General features: G+C 36.6%; 4 protein-coding genes across 5 annotated transcripts in view; 1 reads left to right on the top strand and 3 right to left on the bottom strand.

Moving 5' to 3' along the window:
- The first annotated feature begins 2,955 nt into the window (after positions 1-2,955).
- On the top strand, positions 2,956-3,300 carry LOC104266728. Its single transcript, XM_009863660.1, has one exon. It carries the CDS (start codon positions 2,956-2,958, stop codon positions 3,298-3,300), a length of 345 nt encoding a protein of 114 aa, XP_009861962.1.
- Positions 3,301-4,575: 1,275 nt separating this feature from the next.
- LOC100176187 (glutathione S-transferase omega-1-like) lies at positions 4,576-7,204 on the bottom strand. Its single transcript, XM_002123868.4, has 4 exons — positions 6,409-7,204; positions 5,921-6,029; positions 5,390-5,612; positions 4,576-5,096 (listed from the first exon to the last, which is right to left on the bottom strand). The coding sequence occupies exons 1-4, from the start codon at positions 6,452-6,454 to the stop codon at positions 4,722-4,724; spliced, it is 753 nt and encodes a 250-aa protein (XP_002123904.1). The 5' UTR covers positions 6,455-7,204; the 3' UTR covers positions 4,576-4,721.
- A 3,205-nt stretch (positions 7,205-10,409) lies between these two features.
- On the bottom strand, positions 10,410-19,087 carry LOC108950888 (NFX1-type zinc finger-containing protein 1-like). 2 transcript variants are annotated; one of them, XM_018817134.2, is made up of 16 exons: positions 18,946-19,087; positions 18,399-18,538; positions 17,559-17,689; positions 17,055-17,127; positions 16,519-16,637; positions 16,060-16,233; positions 15,493-15,640; positions 14,973-15,114; positions 14,772-14,913; positions 13,379-13,493; positions 13,173-13,322; positions 12,996-13,115; positions 12,582-12,779; positions 11,828-11,897; positions 11,375-11,535; positions 10,410-10,889 (listed from the first exon to the last, which is right to left on the bottom strand). In XM_018817134.2, the coding sequence occupies exons 1-16, from the start codon at positions 18,959-18,961 to the stop codon at positions 10,770-10,772; spliced, it is 2,019 nt and encodes a 672-aa protein (XP_018672679.1). In that variant the 5' UTR covers positions 18,962-19,087; the 3' UTR covers positions 10,410-10,769. The 2 variants fall into 2 exon arrangements, with proteins under 2 accessions (XP_018672679.1, XP_026695933.1); XM_026840132.1 differs by lacking the exon at positions 12,996-13,115.
- LOC101241912 (NFX1-type zinc finger-containing protein 1) overlaps positions 19,072-19,093 on the bottom strand; it is a 16,128-nt gene continuing 16,106 nt past the window's right edge. The window contains exon 24 of the mRNA XM_026840133.1: positions 19,072-19,082. Coding sequence (XP_026695934.1) covers positions 19,072-19,082 — 11 coding nt within the window. The remainder of the gene's footprint in view (positions 19,083-19,093) is intronic.

The raw sequence follows: 19,093 nt of genomic DNA, 5'->3' as shown, positions 1-19,093 counted from the left end.
TGGTGATGGCGCTGTCTGATATCTACGGATGACCTCTGCGAGCGGACAAGTATATTGCTCATTTGTTCTTGGGAAATCACGAGTCGCTCCCCTAAAGACGGTCACAATCCCACGACTCGAGCTTACTGCGGCTGTCCTTGCTGTCAAGCTAGCCACGTTCATTCTGCGAGAAATTGATTATACGATTAACGACACGTACTTCTGGACAGATTCGACGTCCGTTCTTCAGTATATTTCCAACACAAGTACACGGTTCCATACTTTTGTCGCTAATCGTATCTCTGCAATTCACGAAGCAAGTTCGCCGTCACAATGGCGATATGTTGATACTCGCCGAAATCCAGCCGATGTCGCTTCCCGCGGATTGGATCCAGAACGCTGGGAGTCAGCCCGTATGTGGTTTGAAGGGCCACCGTTTCTTTGGTGTGATTCAGTTAAATGGCCGGAATCACCCGTATCTACGTCGTTAGTTTCACCCAATGACCCAGAGGTAAAAAAACTGAATATCAACCAAGTGGAGGTCCAGGAAAAGGATACACCCTCACCATATCTGTACGAGGTATTCGAGTTGGAAACGTTTACAGCGAGGTGTAGCTTGGTTTTTAAAATATAAACGGTACATTGTAGGCAAATACATACGACGGGCTCATGTTAACAGGGACCCGTTATCAACTCGTGACTTCATGGACGCGTCGGCACAAATCGTTAAATGGGTACAAGAGAGTGCGTTTGGTGGATTTAATATTCTGTTGAGGACGAACCAAGGCTCTTCACAGTTAAGCACGACAAAGAAATGCACTAGGAAACTACCAAAAGTGAATATTCTCCAACGCTTGTGTCCATTTGTAGACAAAGGTGTACTTCGCGTGGGTGGACGTCTTCAAAACTCACTTTTGCCAGCATGTTCAAGGCATCAAATCATTTTACCAAGTGACCACCATGTAACACGCTTGATAATCCGCTTTTATCATGAACAAGAAGGTCATAGTGGTACCTTGCATGTGTTGGCAGCCATTCGCGAAACGTACTGGATCTAGTGGATCATACGGGGACAAGCAACCGTGAAGTCAACACTGCGTCAATGCATGGTCTGCAAGGTACAACGGGCAATGGCGGGAAGTCAAGTTATGGCTCCACTTCCTGCGTCACGAGTTACGATTACATGGGGCCGGTCCTAGTTAAATCCGGTAGAAGCGAAGTTAAACGATACGTTTGCGTGTTTACTTGTATGGCAACACGAGCGGTCCATTTGGAAATGGCTTATTCATTGACAACGGATTCCTTCATCCGAGCATTTTCGAGGTTTATTAATCGTCGCGGAAAGCCAAAGAAAATGTTTAGTGATAATGGAACTAAATTTGTTGGTGCAGAACGGGAGCTGCGAAATGAAATCAAGAAGTGGAACAAGGTTCATGCCTTCCGTAATGAAATGCTGCAGCGTGATATAGAATGGCATTTCAATCCTCCTGGGGCGAGTCACCAGGGGGGTGTGTGGGAACGAATCATACGCTCTATTCGGAAGATTTTCATGGCTACTATTGGCGCTCGGTCATTGAATGACGAATCACTGCTATCCTTTCTTGTCGAAGTGGAAAATATCCTTAACAGTCGACCGATTACGAAATTGAGCGATGATCCAGAAGACCCCATGCCGCTAACGCCCTCAATGTTGCTGATGGGAAAAACCGATTACTCCTGTCCCTTCGGGACATTCGTCAACGCGGATGGTTATCGTAAATCGTGGAAGCTTGTGCAACACACTTGGCTGAGCAATTCTGGTCTCAATGGCTAAAACAGTATTTGCCATTGCTTCAAGTTCGCCAAAAATGGCTCTATCCAGAGCGAAACTTTTCGATTGGAGACCTCGTCCTTGTCGTGGACGAGTCAACAAAACGGTGTTATTGGCCAAAAGGCCTTATTAAAGAGACATTTCCTGACTCAAGTGGAGTGGTGCGAAGAGTACGGGTCGACACCGCTTCATCATCGATGGTTAGAGACATACGAAAGATATGTCTTTTGGAGGCATATGAATGATTAGCTTATGTTTAGTTTAGCGTGTAACGTGGGGGTAGCTCGTGTGTTTTGTTAATGTTTTTTTTTGTTTTTTTTTGTTTTTTTTTTATTTTTTACTTGTGTACATATTTTATTTCTTGTGTTGTGTTGCGTATATGCTTTGTACTGTTATTGTCGCGAGGTAGTAATTGTGTCGTAAGCCGTTGAAAAATAACTTATATGTTATTTCGTTATTTTGGGGCCGGAATGTTAGCTCCAAAATTACTGCTCGCTGACTGTCTAGCGCCACCCCTTGGCCACCTACTCTAATGTTTTACTTCTTCCTTTTCTATGAACCAGCGATGCCGTTTCGTCATCAGTTGCAGCTTTGCCTTTTATCGTGCGTGTAGCGAGTGCAGTATAGAGAGTCTTTATTGTAATTGTGTGCAGCGTTTTAATTCGTATTGTTTATTCTAGCGACTGAACATAACTGTTTTTTAATCTCTCTGTGTATGTCTATCGTCGTCGATATTGTTTGTCGTATGTGGCTCTTGTGAGATCGTTGTTTATCAATACACCTGTACATATTCATCAAGTTGAGAGCATTGATCAAGTTATAAACGCTTCAGTCGCTTATTGGTTACGGCTAAAACGGCAGCCGCGTAGGAGTTAAACCCTAGCTCCTACAGTGGTATTTTGCAAAGAACCCACAGGGAAAAGTTCCCACTATTGAGATAGACGGTAACGTGATCTGTGAATCGGATATCACCTCAGAATACGTCGATGCAGTTTACCCCGGAAGAAAGCTGACAACTACAGACGCATTAAAAGCTGCAAACGAGAAAATGCTTCTTATATATTGGGGTAATATATGCGGAAAATAGTTTCATGTATTTAACAACGTTACGAATAAAAGTACAAAATATTAAATTTCAGTGCGTTACCAATTTCTACAAATACTGCATGGCCAAAGCTGACGATAAGGAAGCGAAAGATGCCGCCTTAGCCACGCTGAAAGAAGGGCTGGAGTACTTGGCCACATTCTTGAAAAAGAATGGAACAGCTTTCATCTGTGGGTCGCAACCAGGATTGACCGATTACTTTCTTTATCCGCACCTGGAACGCATCAACGCTATTGTCCCTGTAGATTTAAAACAAATACCAAAAGTGAAAACGTACTTTGATCAAATGCAAGAAGACAAAGCTGTGAAATCGTGTCGTTTCTCGGACGAACTGCACCGCGAGTACGGCCGGAAAGCTCTGGCAGGAGACATCGGAGCTTACGATATTGGGCCTGTAGTTCAGTAGCTATATATATTAGCCCTGCTATGTCATATAGTTTGTATAACAATTTAAACATTTACCAACAAAAACTGCGTATAAAGAAAAAATCTTGTTGACCAAATAAAACCACAGTCGTTTATACTAAATGGTTATAAGTTACTGACGTTTAAGTATATAGTAGGGTGGGGTAGATGTGACACCTTTGACACATAATAACTAAATATCCTGATCGTGTTATAAAAAATTAACAACGGTCTATGGGAGCCGTGTGGATAAATTTTATAAAAAATCGTTAAATGTTTGTTTCCTACCAAATTGGAGAAAAAATAGATTGAAAAGGTGTCCCATCTTCTCTCACCCTATATTTGTACACCGAAAATTGTAGTATTTTGAAGCAGCAGAAGCATGAGAATGCAGTGCCATAAGACCAAATACCTAGCTGGGTAGTTAACCCGTTGTATGGGAAACTTTAACCTCAAGCTAGTTTGCAGGTATAACGTGGTTCGGGTTTATACCCCTCCACCACATTTCCCCAGGATTATTTATGGCGGAATTAGCCAGGAGAGAATAGTCGAGGAAAAAGCCACGGAAGGGAAATAATATACTATTTAAATTAATCTGCATGTTTTTCACTATCAGTGTTGTATTTAAACAATATGCAATTTTTTCACAAGTATCATCAAGTAAACTAGCATGTTTATGATTTAACAGGGAATGTTTTTGACCAAGTAGTATGCGTTTCACAGACTGTTTTTCTTCTGAAAAAAAAGTAAAATCTGCTGGTATATACCAAAGAAATATTATGATGTGTTTGAAAGCATTATTTAACAGGGTGTATGATATTTTACTTATTTTCCTCTTATCTATTAGCCGCGCGTTTTTCGTTGGTATAGTACGAATATTTTGTCGAATAATAATGTAACTTTTTTTGTTTATCATTAAACAGGGACCCGTAAATATGATTTAAAAATGTTCCACTTTGCCACACCACGTCTTTTTCTTTCACGACTATTTCCTTTCCGTAGCTATTACCCCCGACTAAATTCTCCCCTGGCTAATTCCGCTGTAACTAATTTTGGGGGGGACAGGTGGGGGAGGATATAGCCCCGAACCACGTTATACCTGCAAACTAGCTTGCTTTTTTTCCCAAGCTACCTCGCCGACACAACGGGTAAACTACTGAGCTATTTAATTGTTCCGGTGTCTTACGTCAATGCTTTAATGCTGCTACTCAACATTGCGCTACAATTTCCAGTGTTGAAATAGAATAAATATGTTCAAACTTCAACACCATAACCATTCAACATAAACGACTCTTGATTTAATTTGATCAACAACGATTTTTTTTCCCTAAAAAATGTTTGTATGTACAACTACACGCAATTTTGTCAGTAAATGTTTAAATTATTTTAAAAAAGTTACACCAAACAGCAGGGCGAACATAGCTATTGAGCTACAGGCCCAATATCGTAAGCTCCGATGTCTCCTGCCACAGCTTTTCGACCGAACTCGCGGTGCAGCTCGTCCGAGAAACGACACGATTTCACAGCTTTGTCTTCTTGCATTTGATCAAAGTACGTTTTCACCTTTGGTATTTGTTTCAGGTCTACAGCAGGAACAATAGCGTTTATGCGTTCCAGGTGCGGATAAAGAAAGTAATCGGTCAATCCTGGTTGAGAACCACAGATGAAAACTGAACCATTCTTTTTCAAGAATGTGGCCAAGTACTCCAGCCCTTCTTTCAGCGTGGCTAAGGCGGCATCTTTCGCTTCCTTATCGTCAGGTTTGGCCATGCAGTATTTGTAGAAATTGGTAACGCTCTGAAATTTATGATTTTGTATTTTTTCTTCGCAACGTTGCTATACAGGTAACTATATTTTCTGCAGCCTTTTTCGGTTTATACGTAGCTAAAATTACTCTAACTGTTGGTTAACGTTTAAAACATTTAAAATGTCAAACAGTTTATTTTTATAAGTTTAACACCACTCAAATGTTAGACGATATCGACATTGGGAACTGATACACAGTATTCTTGAAGGCCTACTAATTTTGCAACATATTTAAAAACCTATTTCGATCAAGCTAATTGCATTGGTAGAAAAACTCACTTTACCTTATTACCCCAATATACAAGAAGCATTTTCTCATTTGCAGCTTTTAACGCGTCCGTAGTTGACAGCTTTCTTCCGGGGTAAACTGCATCGACGTATTCTGAGGTGATATCAGATTCATAGATCACGTTACCATCTATCTCAATAGTGGGAACTTTTCCCTGTGGGTTCTTTGCAAAATACCATTTTGGTTTGCTTTTTAGATTGATGTTGATAGTTTCGTGCCTTCAAATAAATGAATGAAACCCGCTAACGAGTTACCATGTGCGTTTTTTTATGGTTAATATTTTGTGGGCGAATTAATGTATGACTAATAACTTAGACAACTCAAACGAGACAAGTGGGTTGGAGCAATAGCCTTTAAAAGTTTCTCTTTCAAAAACACAAACGCCCACAACAGTTGCAGCGACGCCGACGAGTCTTGAACCCGTAACCCCAAGAAAGAGGCAGGCGCACTAACTACTGTACCATGACTCGGTCATACACAACAATAAAAACATTTTGCCGCAGTTATTGTTTAATTGTTTACTTACGCAACTTCTTTTGCAGCAAGAACCAATTTAAGACGATGAACATACGGACAAAATTTCATTCCGTAAACTCGCAGTACGCCTTTTGCTACTGCCGCTGGCTCTGGAGAACCTAGAAAATATAGACTGGGTTAATATGAAGCAATTGTCGTGTCTTGCTCCAAACACACACGCTCACAGTGCTGGCGGCATAGAGCCTCGGATCCGAAAACTTTAAGCAAAAGGTGGGCGCGCTAACCAGCTTTCTACTGCGCCAAACCTAAAACAGTACTTACAATCGAGCAATGTGGGGTCGCTTCACTTTAATCATCTTAACGCATGGCCCACTTAATACATGGCCTCTACACCTAAACTGCTTATAATGGCCAATGTTCGCGTCAAAAGGCTTTTTTTCTGAGCAGTTAAGATGTATTCCTAGACCGTGTATGACTACGCCATGTCTTCCGCACCATGTACAGAAGTCGATCCCACACTCAGAAGGTGAAGCTTACCTTCTTTAAGGTGTACTGAGTTTCCCATGCCACTTCCTGCAACCATTTTGCTTTTTGTCTGATGCTAAATTCGATAAAGACTAATAATTTCTAAAGGAAATATTAAGGATTTCAACAAAAAAGTTTTTTTTCAAAAGTTTACAAAATAAATAAAGCCATAAAACAACATTTTTTCAAGAAACGTTTTATTGTGCCTAACACTGCAAATTCGTGCTGCTATATAGGTGGTCACGCTTTTTAATAACTAAGAAAACGTGAAACTACTTCGTTGGTAAAACTATAGTTCCTACCTAAAAACACGATACAATCCAATAATCACATAAATAACATATTCTAACTCTAGGTAGAAAAACTAGCACAAAATCGAGCTTTAAAGCCCGACGCCTTGTAATAAAGGCAACCATTACTCAGCAAATTCAACGCGTGGTTGAATTTCCTCGCCCTACCGAGCACACACACACACACGCAACAATGCGTCAGCAAACATTATATTTAGAGAATGACTAGCATATTTAACTGTCCGCACTGTTGCTGTATGAACACGGAATTTTCAGATTTTTTACTTGCCGACTTTAACGGTTATTAATTTTACTTTCTTGCGAATCGAATACATTCAGAAATGAATGTCCTTTCTGGTGATAAAGTTACAGCTCTACAAATGTGCCTCTGAAAATTGCCACAAACGGCTCAAATTTCGTTAAATCAAAGTCACAGAAAACATGTTCATATGAGTAAAACAAACCATACAAACAAGTACGTTACGAGATGGAATTGGTTAGGCTCTTATTCAGATATATCTCCGACAACGGAAGGCATTCGTGTGCTGTTATTACTTCTCGTTTAGAACCAGTAGCGTTGGTAAAGCGAATAAACGTAACTGAACTCTATTGTCACTATAACAACAGAAAAGGGTTTCGAGTTACCAGTAGGTTGCGAGGAAAGGAAAAAAGATTTCACCGCACTAAGAAATCGCAAGTCATGATGACTTTAATGTTTTTATATTCTTCCAAGCTTTTCGTAAAACTGAAGTTCAGAGACGTTTTGTTATCTATTCGAATACTATATTTAATTTGACTGTGTTGATATATGGAGATTGTGTACATAGATTATCGCGAGCTGTTACTATTGTGGGCGTATAGTGTGCGCTGGCAAGACACTTAACGCAATTGGGTGACTGTGTTGATATATGGAGATTGTGTACATACATTATCGCGAGCTGTTACTATTGTGGGCGTATAGTGTACGCTGGCAAGACACTTAACGCAATTGCTCGGACCTAGTGGTTTCTTATGGATTGTTTGAACAACACCAAAACTGAAACAATTACCCAGAAAGTTATTACACATGTGCTGGTAACTCTAGTGAGAGGTGACTGAAACCGACCGCTCGTATTATAATGACTGTCGTGCTCGCCGTGAAAAGATAAATATACGTTCATTCATTCGCTAAAATTAGTTTTTACTTTATGTATGTGTAGTAAAGGTGGGTTCACACTACGGGCGATAAAAGCGATGCCGATGGGAGAGAGCGATTGTCGGCCGATATGTCTGCCGACAAAGGGATTTACACACAAACGTAAAATCACCTGGTATCCTGCTCTGTTTGGCGGGAAGCTGAAAATTACATTTAATCGTTTTAACGTAAATATGCGATAAAAACAGAAGAACACGACCATGCACTTTTGTTTAGAGCCCGGGCATATGACGAAAACCTAAGGCATAAATAGTGGGTTTAGCAGGCACGCTTTTATTTTTATTTTACTCTTTTTTAAGTCGTTTTTACCCGTAGAGTGTTTTTAACGACTTTTGTTTCGCTGTTGATTCCTTTATTTTTGCCGTTTTTTTAATTTATTTTTCATTACTATATTTGAAAAAAAAATGTTAGAACAGTAGGATATAGCAGCGGCGAAAAACTAATATACCTCGTACTGTAATGTATAGTAAAAGGCCACCTCATATACTAATGTTTAGAGCACGGACGTATGACGAAATCCTAACACATTAACTGCATCACCAGAATAATTTTCCGGTTACGTAAAATTATTCTGTCATATAGTAGGGTGGGGGACGACGGGACACTTTTAGCACATAGTATCCAAATATTATGACCGTATTTTAAACAGTTAAAAACGGTCTATGGGAGTCGTTATGATGCGGTTTTTGATTTCTTTAAATGTTATTTGTTTACTACCAATTGGGACGGGAAAATAGAATAACAAACTTCACGCGAATGTAACCAGTTTTTATTCATAATTAAATTTATTATTGCAGCACAATTTTATATTTGCATAACCGTTTGGAAAACTAAAAAAAGAAAATAAGTGCAAAAGAAAATAGTTCTTATGTTTGTTTAATATGAAATTTTTTTAAGAAGTTTTTATCTTTTTTAAGTGTGGCTGATAATTTGAACAACCTATTAGTGACTACTGGGTTAAAGCAATTACCGTTAGATGTCTTGCCCAAGGACACATATGCCCACAATGGTAGCAACGACAACGACGAGCCTTGAACCCATTACCTCTGGGTTACAGGCAGGCGTGCTAACCAACTGTGCTCCATCAAAGTAACTGGTAAGCTAGCACGAGGTGTATGAACACTCATGTTATAACGGCTGTCGATTTCCGGCCACGCGAGGATGAAGAAGTTACATTTTCACTTATTCATTCACGTGAAACGTCTAAGTATCTAACCGAATATTTACCAAAAGGGAAACTCCCCTACTTGCAACTTTGGAGCCGCTTTGATAAAGCCCTAATAAGATAATATACGCGAACTGCAAGTTTGTTCGGGAAAGACAAACGTATGTTACGTAGTTTTCAATGACTAAACATTGTCGAGTTCTGTTGAGTTTCATATTTACGCAGTCAGTTGTTGATAAATGATTAACCGATCATGTGATTTGTTTTAATGAGGCTTCAACAAATTATTCGTTTGTGAAATTTCTGTTCCCATAATATTAACAAATTACAAATTGTGAAATTTCTGTTCCCATAATATTAACAAATTACAATTACCAAATTACAAGTGCAACAAAGGCCGAAAACTGACACATAACGCAATATGCGCACCACATTCGACCAACAATTAAATAAATAAGACACCCGGAGCGTGGGCTACTCAAATCATCGTATACTTAAGTATACGATGCTCAAATGTGAACACAAGGAAACGATTGAATAAAATAAAACAACTGCCTATATACAACGAATGATAAAATTAAGTCACTGCTGCTAATATTAACCGAAGCCTTTATCACTGCACAAGTAACGAGTACCGTGAGAATAAATTTAAATATATAACACGGTTTTACTTCACTGTCGTGAAGCAGCTTACAACCTTACACGACTGTTTGCGCACAATATAATTGCTGCTACCAATGCGAGTTAACCATCGAACTAACATGACTGTGTTTGCTATACACACTTTTTAACGAGTTTAATAGTTACCCAGTCAATCGGTAATGAAGCAAATTATTTTATCTAACTAGTTTCTCTTATAAAAATTGTCATTTTGACCTGTGCGATAGGCGATTTTATCATATTTAATAAACTGTTAAACCCAAAGATGCACACGAGTTAGAATAATAAAGTTTTGTTTATGGTTATACCATAGTATCACTTCAGTATACTATGGTTATACTGTTCCTGTATGCCAGTATCAAAAATAGAGTTTGGTACGCGGCCATCTTCTATTATTAGCCTACCAAACAAACTGCTCTGTTAAGCTTTGGTTAGCGCCTGAGCTGCTTATATCCCAGGCTGTTTAAACATGGATGCTGCACTCACACACGCAAGAATCAGAATGATGTTAAAGCGGTCAATACTACCATACAAAACTGATTCTATTTTATTATAACATGTATGATACATAAGATATATTTGTAGTAAACCACATACAATAAATTACTGGTAAAAACAAAAGGGAGGAATGAAATGGAACTTGAGAACAATCAAACAAAAGCCTTTTACCCAAATAAAACTTCGGGCAAAAGTTTACATATAAAATTAAGGGAAAATAGGCATTGGCTATGAATGATAAACATTCACTTAGTACATGGACAAGGTTCTGCATATGGTATAAGAAATATAACACAATGCTCAATATTACATAGATAGCTTAAGAATGGTCAGAAATGTCAGTAAATTGATCGTACAAATACAGTGCAGTAAATTGATAGTACAAATAAAAACGGAATTTTTAAAACTCATTAGAGCCATAATATACGGATAAAAATTTTAAAATAACAAAAAATCTAAATATGGCTTCTTAACATGTGGTAGGCCTACATTGAACCTTACAGAGGATTTTCTCAAGATATCTATACTTCTGCATAGGCCTACCCCTATAGGTTAAACCAAATAATCATCTGTAACATAACCAACATGATTGTGACTGATTTGAAAAACCGAATTGTAACTTTTGTCTTGCTGCTGGTTCTAAGAATTGGTGACCATGTATAGCAGCGACTATCTTGGGAAAAATCTGAAACAAAATTGCTGTGTGTGTTTTTAATGTGAAACATTTGAGGGCAATTGCTCCAATCCAATGGTTCCTTAGAGTTGTTTAAATTGTTAGCAATACATTAAAAAATGACAGTTACAATATTACATACATGGTAACTCCTATGTGAGCATAAGGCGCATGAAACTGAGTGCCCTAGTTTTTTAATGAATTCCGATCACCTGCCACCCAAGGATAATAATTTATATCGGTCAGTCATCTCTTTTCCCAAACCATGCCTATCATGGTAGCAACGCCTAATGTGGGTATATAAACACACCCTGGCCATTATGTTTTACCCCGCTGCATTAATCGACTAGTGGGATGCACGATATATACAAAAAAAGTTACTGACATAATTGCATTCTGCAAAGGCAAGCTATGATGAAACATTAAACTAAAGCACCTAAATTTTAAAATTGAACTTGTACAGATAAGAAAAAGTAGACTTCATATACAATACTAACTTTTTGACAAGGCAACTCTACTCTCGGAATGTGAAACATGTGCTGAAGAAATTGAAGAGATATAACATCACCAGCTACCAGAAGGGCTTCAAAACTTTTGTTCAACGTTGATACTTCGCCAAGCAGTTTTGAAAACAGCTCCACCATAAACCAAATTTTTCCTTAAATGTGTTAAGTACAGATTTATGATAATTAAACTTTCATAGTTATTAAGGTGTAGGAATATAAATTGTAATAAATATGGCTGCATGCCATGCTGCAACTTAAAAATTGCTTTTATTGCATAAAGCAGACCTCTTGTTTTGTTGTAAATTACCATGGCATTAATTCATTTGATGTTGCTTCGAAAAACCTATCTGTTTTTAAGCTCTTTTTTTATACCTGTTAATATAAATTTTGCACTAATTTTATATTATAGTTGATTAAATATTTATGAAAAATTACTGTTATAACCTCGTTCACTTTCAAATTTCTTTGTCAGTTTCCAAAGCAAATGCCGATCAGGAATATTGCTGTGACCCAACTAAAAGTAAATCAAATAAAGATAAAGCTTAACGTATATCATGAAAAGGTGAATATACAGAAAAAACATAATGATATATACTAGTTGGTATGGTTTTATATTATTTCTATTTTGAAAATTTTGTGACTCTTAGGTTGAAGATTTTTTATTAGTTGTTCCGCCCAAAGACACATAGGCACAGTATGAATAACCAAATGAATGAATGACTATATTTGTGCGGCGCCGTGGCATAGTGGTTAGCGTGCCGCCTGTAACCCAGAGGTAATGAGTTCAAGGCTCGTCGCCGCTAACATTGTGGGCGTAAGTGTCGTTGGGCAAGACACTTAACGGCAATTGCTCCAACCCCGTGGTCACTAATGGGTTGTCCAAATTATCAGCCATACATAAAAATAGAAAAAAATCCACAAAAAAATAATCACCCACAAAGTAACATACATGGTAACTCATAAGCTGGCACGAGGTATATGAACACCCGTGTTATAACCACTGTCATTTTCCGGCCACGCGAGGATAAAGTAAGTTACATACATACATACATACATATATTTTATCTTTATTTGTAAGGGCAGTGATAGTCATTATAACATGGGTGTCCTATTTTCTTGTCCACTACAAGTTACCATGTATGTAACTTTTTGGATAAATGATGGCAGTATACTTATAATGGACTAATAATATAATAACCTGGTTATTTTCTTTTAACTTGGATATTTTTTCAGCATCTGAAAGAAGTTCGCAGCTTTTCTTGTAGCAGAACTCTTTAATTACTTTTTTAAATTGCATTCTCTGGCCATGAATCCTTTGGGATGCTTTAGTATTGAAATCAACATGACTTATATTTGCAGCAAATTGGGCCCAATATTTTGATACATCTCTTTCAGCCTGTTAAAACCAAATTATTTTCGTTATTATTCAAAGAGAAGTATATTATTTGTCTATATTATTAGGTTTTTGTGTAGCTGCAACTGGCAAATGGTGCAACCACCTATGCCTAATCAGGTTGTATAAATCATATAACTTTAAACCCTTTTTGTAACTAATGGTTTCTGTAAAAAAAATAATTTACAGATTTAGCTTCTCTTAAATATTTTAAATTACCAGTTCATATATTTTGCGGAAAATTTCCTCAGCTTTTACATCATTTTGCATCAGGTTTTTTAATCGATTTTTCGAAGGCCGCCGAGACCCCAAAATTGAATCAACGTTCATTTGAAATATCTGGAAAGTGGTTTATCTCATGGTATACACATATTATCAAGCATTTGACTCACTTACTTTAAAATCTTTACAAGGTGAACATGTAGGCAAATCTGCATAACTTTCACAAAAGTAATGCTTCTTTGGGCACCTGTACCACTTTCCATCAAGTGCAGTGCTTTGACTGACCGTGCTAAAATCTCTTACAATTATTGCCTCAACAAGTTTCTAAAATTAAAAAAAACATAAAAGTGAGATAACAAATTTTATGCATAACAACATACCTTGTAATCTTTATTCAATTGTTTTAAACAAATTTCCATTTTGTGACGTTTTTCAACAGTATACGGAAGATGCTGTGTCAGAATTTCTTCCACATCCTGCTTCTCCGCTGTAGCACTATAAATTATTTAACGGTATTATTGTTTTCACGGTGGCGTATTGGTTCGGGTGCCTGCCTTTAACCCAGAGCTTAGGGTTAAAGGTCGGTCGCTGCTTTTATTGTCAGTATATGTGTCCTTGGGAAAGACACTTAATAGAAATTGGTCCCATTAGACGTCTAAATTGTAAATCATACATTAAAAAATTCTCTCTCATGAAGAATGACTATCATTTTTTCTACTCTTTACTATCGGTTTTAGGGCTGTGGAAAAGTTAGCGGTTAACCGGTTAACCGAACCTATTCACCGAACCTACCTATATCGGTTAACCACTAACGAAAAGTTCAAGTCGTTAACCGAACTATGACGTCATAGGGCATAAACGTATATCAATATCTGTCTTATTTACATGAAAGGCACGTGTTCGCGTCGTTGATTGGTACTTTGCGATAAGACAGAGTGCGCAGGGATGCTGTTGCTTTGATCGCTCCCTACAACGGCGATTACGTCGTCAATCTTAATTGTTAAAACCGCAAGGTAACTGGTTTTGCAACATTATATTGGTGTAATACACAACTTAAATGTTTTCCTCAGCCAAGCGGCATGTTTATTACGAAATAGCAGGCATTCACACCGGGATTCATTGCATCATAATAGCGATTGTTTGACCTGGCACTTGATAACAACATAATAGCAATTCACACATGGATTTTTGTGTCATAATGGCAATTCACACTTTGATTATTTAGCCGGCAGGTGCTTTAAAACAGGTTTAAATACGAATAAGAAAGCATTACTTTGAACTTAAGGACGTTTGCGCGTGTATTGCAAGCATAGCCCATACGTACGTCGTAAAGTTGCCTTTAAATTCGCGAAAGAAAAGCAATAAACAAGACGCTTTTATTAGGATTACAGTTGTATCGGTTAACCGGTTAAAACTGAACGGTTAACGGTTAAACAAAAAATGGGAAAATTCACAGCCCTGATCTGTTTATTTCATTTTTTCTACTTTTTACTTTTACATATGTACGTATGTACAACAAACTTTGATAAGTAGTTTGTTACGTACATATTAATAATATCAATCTGCTATCATGGGTATACAAAAACACACATTTTAAAGGTTACAGGTGTTCAGCTGCCAAAGAAATGTAAACGCTCACAGCAAATACCTACTGTTCATATAGGCAATGTGGCAAAGTACTACAAAGGTACACTACAGTTTCCTTTCCAAAATTTCTTTTAAAACCTCACACAGAATATTAACGTGTAGTATATACATGTAGAATATAAAAACCTTGTTTTTAAATTCCTGACCCAAATCACACCATGCACAATTCTTAATATTTCCGTTTGAAAATCGTTCCATTCTTGTTCAGTAAACTTTGATCTAGACTTCAGTATCCAAGTTTTAATGTGACATACAGCTTTCCACAATTCTAAATTAAAAATAAATTTTACAGGTTATATCAAAATATAAAATAAATGAAATTTCTACCTTGTATAGTTTCCTGGGAAGACTGGTTAGTTGAAAGAAGTTTTTTCATCTCTTTACTAACCAGTGCAAGTTGGTGCATCATTATCAGAGACATTTCCAAACAATAGATTTCTTCAGCAGTACGATTATCCATTTTAATACCCTAAAAATTTATAAAGTTAAAGAATACGCAAACACAACATTTAAATATTTTTTTTTCATTTTGCGTGTAGTCAATGTAGGCCTACATTAAGGAGTTTTACCAATAGTTAAATACAAATATTCAAACATAGTTCACAGTCTTTCATAGATAGCATAAATTGATTACCTAAGAAAAATCAAGGTTAAAGTGACAGCTGTTATTACAGGGTTTGGGTAAAAATATACTAAGAACCTAGTTAAAAAAGTGTAAAGAATAAATTAAAAAAATTAGAGTTGGTTGCATTTGAGTAATTAAAACTAATCACTTCTTGAATTGCAATAAGAGGAGTAAAAAGAAACACTGTATTTGATTTATTTACAGTTTTCACATATGACATACTCTGTCCATTGCCCTCCAAATTGAAGTTTCAGCCAGTTGTTCTTGAATTAAATCTTGATTATAAATATGTTTATCCAAAATTCTCTTCGCATTTTTCTTCCAATAAGAATGCAAGCTTTGCCTTGTCGTTTGTATTTCTTTCAAGTCCCTGTTTATCAGGTAATCAAAATTACTTGCTAAGGAGAATTTTAGTTTCTACAATGAAACCGATATTTTTATCATATAAGTTATATAATAGCCAAGGAACGGAATGTAAATATAACTTGTTTAATCCCCGTGTAGCAGGAAAATGACAGTCGTTATAACTCGCATGTGTTGTTTTATACATCTCGTGCTGGGTGAAGAGATACCACGAATGTAAATTTGAATGTGATTGTTTTTATGTATGGCTGAGAATTTGGACAAAGCATTGGAATTACTAGTTTGGACCAATTGCTGTTAAGTATTTCGCCCAAGGACACATAAGCCTACAATGATAGCAGCAACGATCTTTGAACTCTAAGCAGAGGCAGAAAGTGTCAAAAACCAGAACAAAAAGGTAACTATATAACAGTGCTGTGTAATTACTTATTAAATCTTGCTGTCACAGGGTTGTAGCGACTTTCATCTACAGTTGCATTACATTTTGGGCATTGTGGTCTTTCAACCCTGATCATTTTATTCAAGGTTTCTTTGCATTGTAACATGTGGTCGTCCAGTGTGGAACATATGAATATATGCTTGCATTTTAGCTGGAGATACCTGTAGAAAGTAGTAATCAATTTTCTGTTCATACACCTCGTGCCATCTTACAAGTTACCATGTATGTTACTTTGTGGGTGATTATTTATTTTTGATTTTTTTATGTATGGCTAACTTGGACAACCCATTAGTGACCACTGGGTTGAAGCAATTGTCGTTAAATGTCTTGCTCAAGGACACACACGCCCACAATGGTAGCAGCGACATTACCTCTGGGCAAAAGGCAGCCGCACTTAACACTTTGCCATGGCGTGTTTAAGTTTAATACAACTGCATAAACCCCACCTTTGCTCAGGGTCTTTTATGTCCATCTTAAGCAGTTCTTCTTCGTCACAAATAAAACACAAACTGGGACAAACTTCATCCTTGATTCCAATGCATTGGTGTTGTTTACAAGGTGCTTTCTGATAAATAGGATTTTAAATGAAATGATGCTTTTCTAAGGTGGCCATGACAGGTACAAACAATGAACCAAAAAATGAAATAATGAACCAAATTTACCATTTAAATTAACCATATATGCATGAAACAGTTTTTTTGGTCAGTTACAATATAAACATGACAGGTCAGGTGTATGATATAATTTTCATCTCAAACAGGTTGGTTTTAAAACTTTAAAAATCTCCAGTAAAGCCATAAGGTTATTAAATGAATCTTGTATTTATATCGCATATTACAAAGTACGTATTGTATTGTTCTTGCAAAATAAATTGTTAGACAACATATTGCTTCCTGTCAGTCTGGTATTATTTTTAGAAGAAAAAGTAAGGTTGAGATCACAAATGATTTTAACTTTGATGATCCAAAACTACTAAACTTACTTTGGTACATGGTTCATTTGAAAGAGAGATGTTTGGAGTCGAATTCTGTTGCACATTTTGATGACAACTGGCTCTGCAAAAATGTTTTAAATTACAGTTTCTGTTTTGGGGCAAAATATTAAGAATAGCTGCCGAACCTTATTAAATAAATAACAAAAAAATTGTTTGTTTTTTTAAACAAAAATGTGGAATAAAATGTGTACAGTGTTTTTTTCTAAAATCTTCGCTACCATAATTGCAGAGACAAATAAAGTTATTGTTATAAAGTTATTATCATCACTAATTTAACTTCGCATTGCTGTGCGGCTGGTTATAACACAAGTGTTCTATTACATATATCATACATGATTCTATCATACAGTTTAACTTTTTTTTATATCACTACTAATTCGTACAACTCTAAGTGGTCACCATGTTTGGTGAGTTAGAGTTAAATATCTTTTCCATAATACATAGACACACAATGATACAACATGGAACTTTGTATGTGCAATAATATATTACCTGTAATCTTGTCTATTATGGCCTGATTTACATTGGTCACACTCACACACCTCATCACATCGCTTTGTACACTTATATCCACAAAGTAAAACCTTTTTACATTTTGCTTTACAGCTAACATGAAGACGACCCTATGTACGCAGCAGATTTTGTGAATTTGAAGTATTAAAAGTGAATAAATGTATGTCCGGCGCTGTAGCACTGTTGGTTAGCGCGCCTACTTCTAACCCAGATGTATGGATTTAAAGCTCTTCGCTGCTACCATTGTGGGCGTATGTGTACTTGGGCAAACACTTAACAGCCATTGCCCAGACCCAGTGTTCACTAATATTGTCTAAATTGTCAGCCCCACTTAAAAAAATTCCCATTAAAAAATATTCACCCACAAAGTAACATACTTGGTAACCTGTATGCTGGCAGGAGGTGTATATGAAACAGAACACCCGTGTTATACGACTGTCATTTTCCTGTCACACGAGAATAAAGTAAGTTACATTTATTTATGTCACCTTTTTCATACTAGGGAAAATTTAAACAGTTGACACATGTATTATATTTATTCATTTTATTTATATCAGTTTGAGGGTGGTTTTGTTTTTTACTTCTTATATTTTGATTTTCTTATATTTTAAAAACCCATTTGAGACATTTGAGAAAATACAATTAAGCATCCAAACGTCCCTATAATGGTGGCAGCATTTAGCTTCAGCCCATATACTAATTTTTGCAGGTCAAATACAGGTCAAAAAGTTCTTCTTGCATGACAGGAGGTTGGTCATAAAAACAGGTGCACACTATTAAATGTGGCTTTTCTCCATAGAAAACCAAGATATTACAAACCTGAAAGCAATCTGAACATTTTGCATCACAAGTATGGCCACAAGCTAATTCCTTTCCACAAGTTTCATTGCATCGACACTCTTTTAAGTTCTTACTTGCATGGCATGTTACATTAGTATCATGCCCGCAAATCAGTGAAACTTGGGATGGAAAAAGGGTAAAATTTCAAATATTTACTAATTTTAAAGTTATTAAAGTACTGACATTGGCAACAGAGTTAAAAGCACCAATTGTTACAAAGTACATTTTTGTTACATAATTCTTATTAAATTGAAATTGAACATAAATATTAAATTGAAATTAAACAGCAACCTTTTTTCTCCAAAATTTTTTTTCCCAGTCAAAAATATAAACTATTGCCATGCAAGTAAAATGCAAGATAAATAGCCAAAACGTGTATTATTTTGTTTAAACTCTCTGCTAAAACAAAATTGTATCACTAGTCTGCAAATGGTGCTGTATGAAATTTTCCAAGCAGTGCCATTTCAGGTGCAAATATCTAATCAACAAATGAATAGTAAATTAACTCAAGACAAATGAGACATACCCTTCACTGATTCCATGCATTTGTCTGTACATGGCAAACCACAGTTTTCTTTACATTTGTGGCCACATGAAAGGTCCTTGGGACACTTTTGCAAACATTGAATAGAAGATTTATCTTCGAAACATATTAGTGGTTGCCTGTGAACGCA

Source organism: Ciona intestinalis, unplaced genomic scaffold (assembly GCF_000224145.3).
Source record: "Ciona intestinalis unplaced genomic scaffold, KH HT001134.1, whole genome shotgun sequence".
Lineage (NCBI taxonomy): Eukaryota > Metazoa > Chordata > Ascidiacea > Phlebobranchia > Cionidae > Ciona > Ciona intestinalis.
Note: the sequence above shows the minus strand (reverse complement) of the source record. Positions and strands in the feature narration are given on the sequence as shown.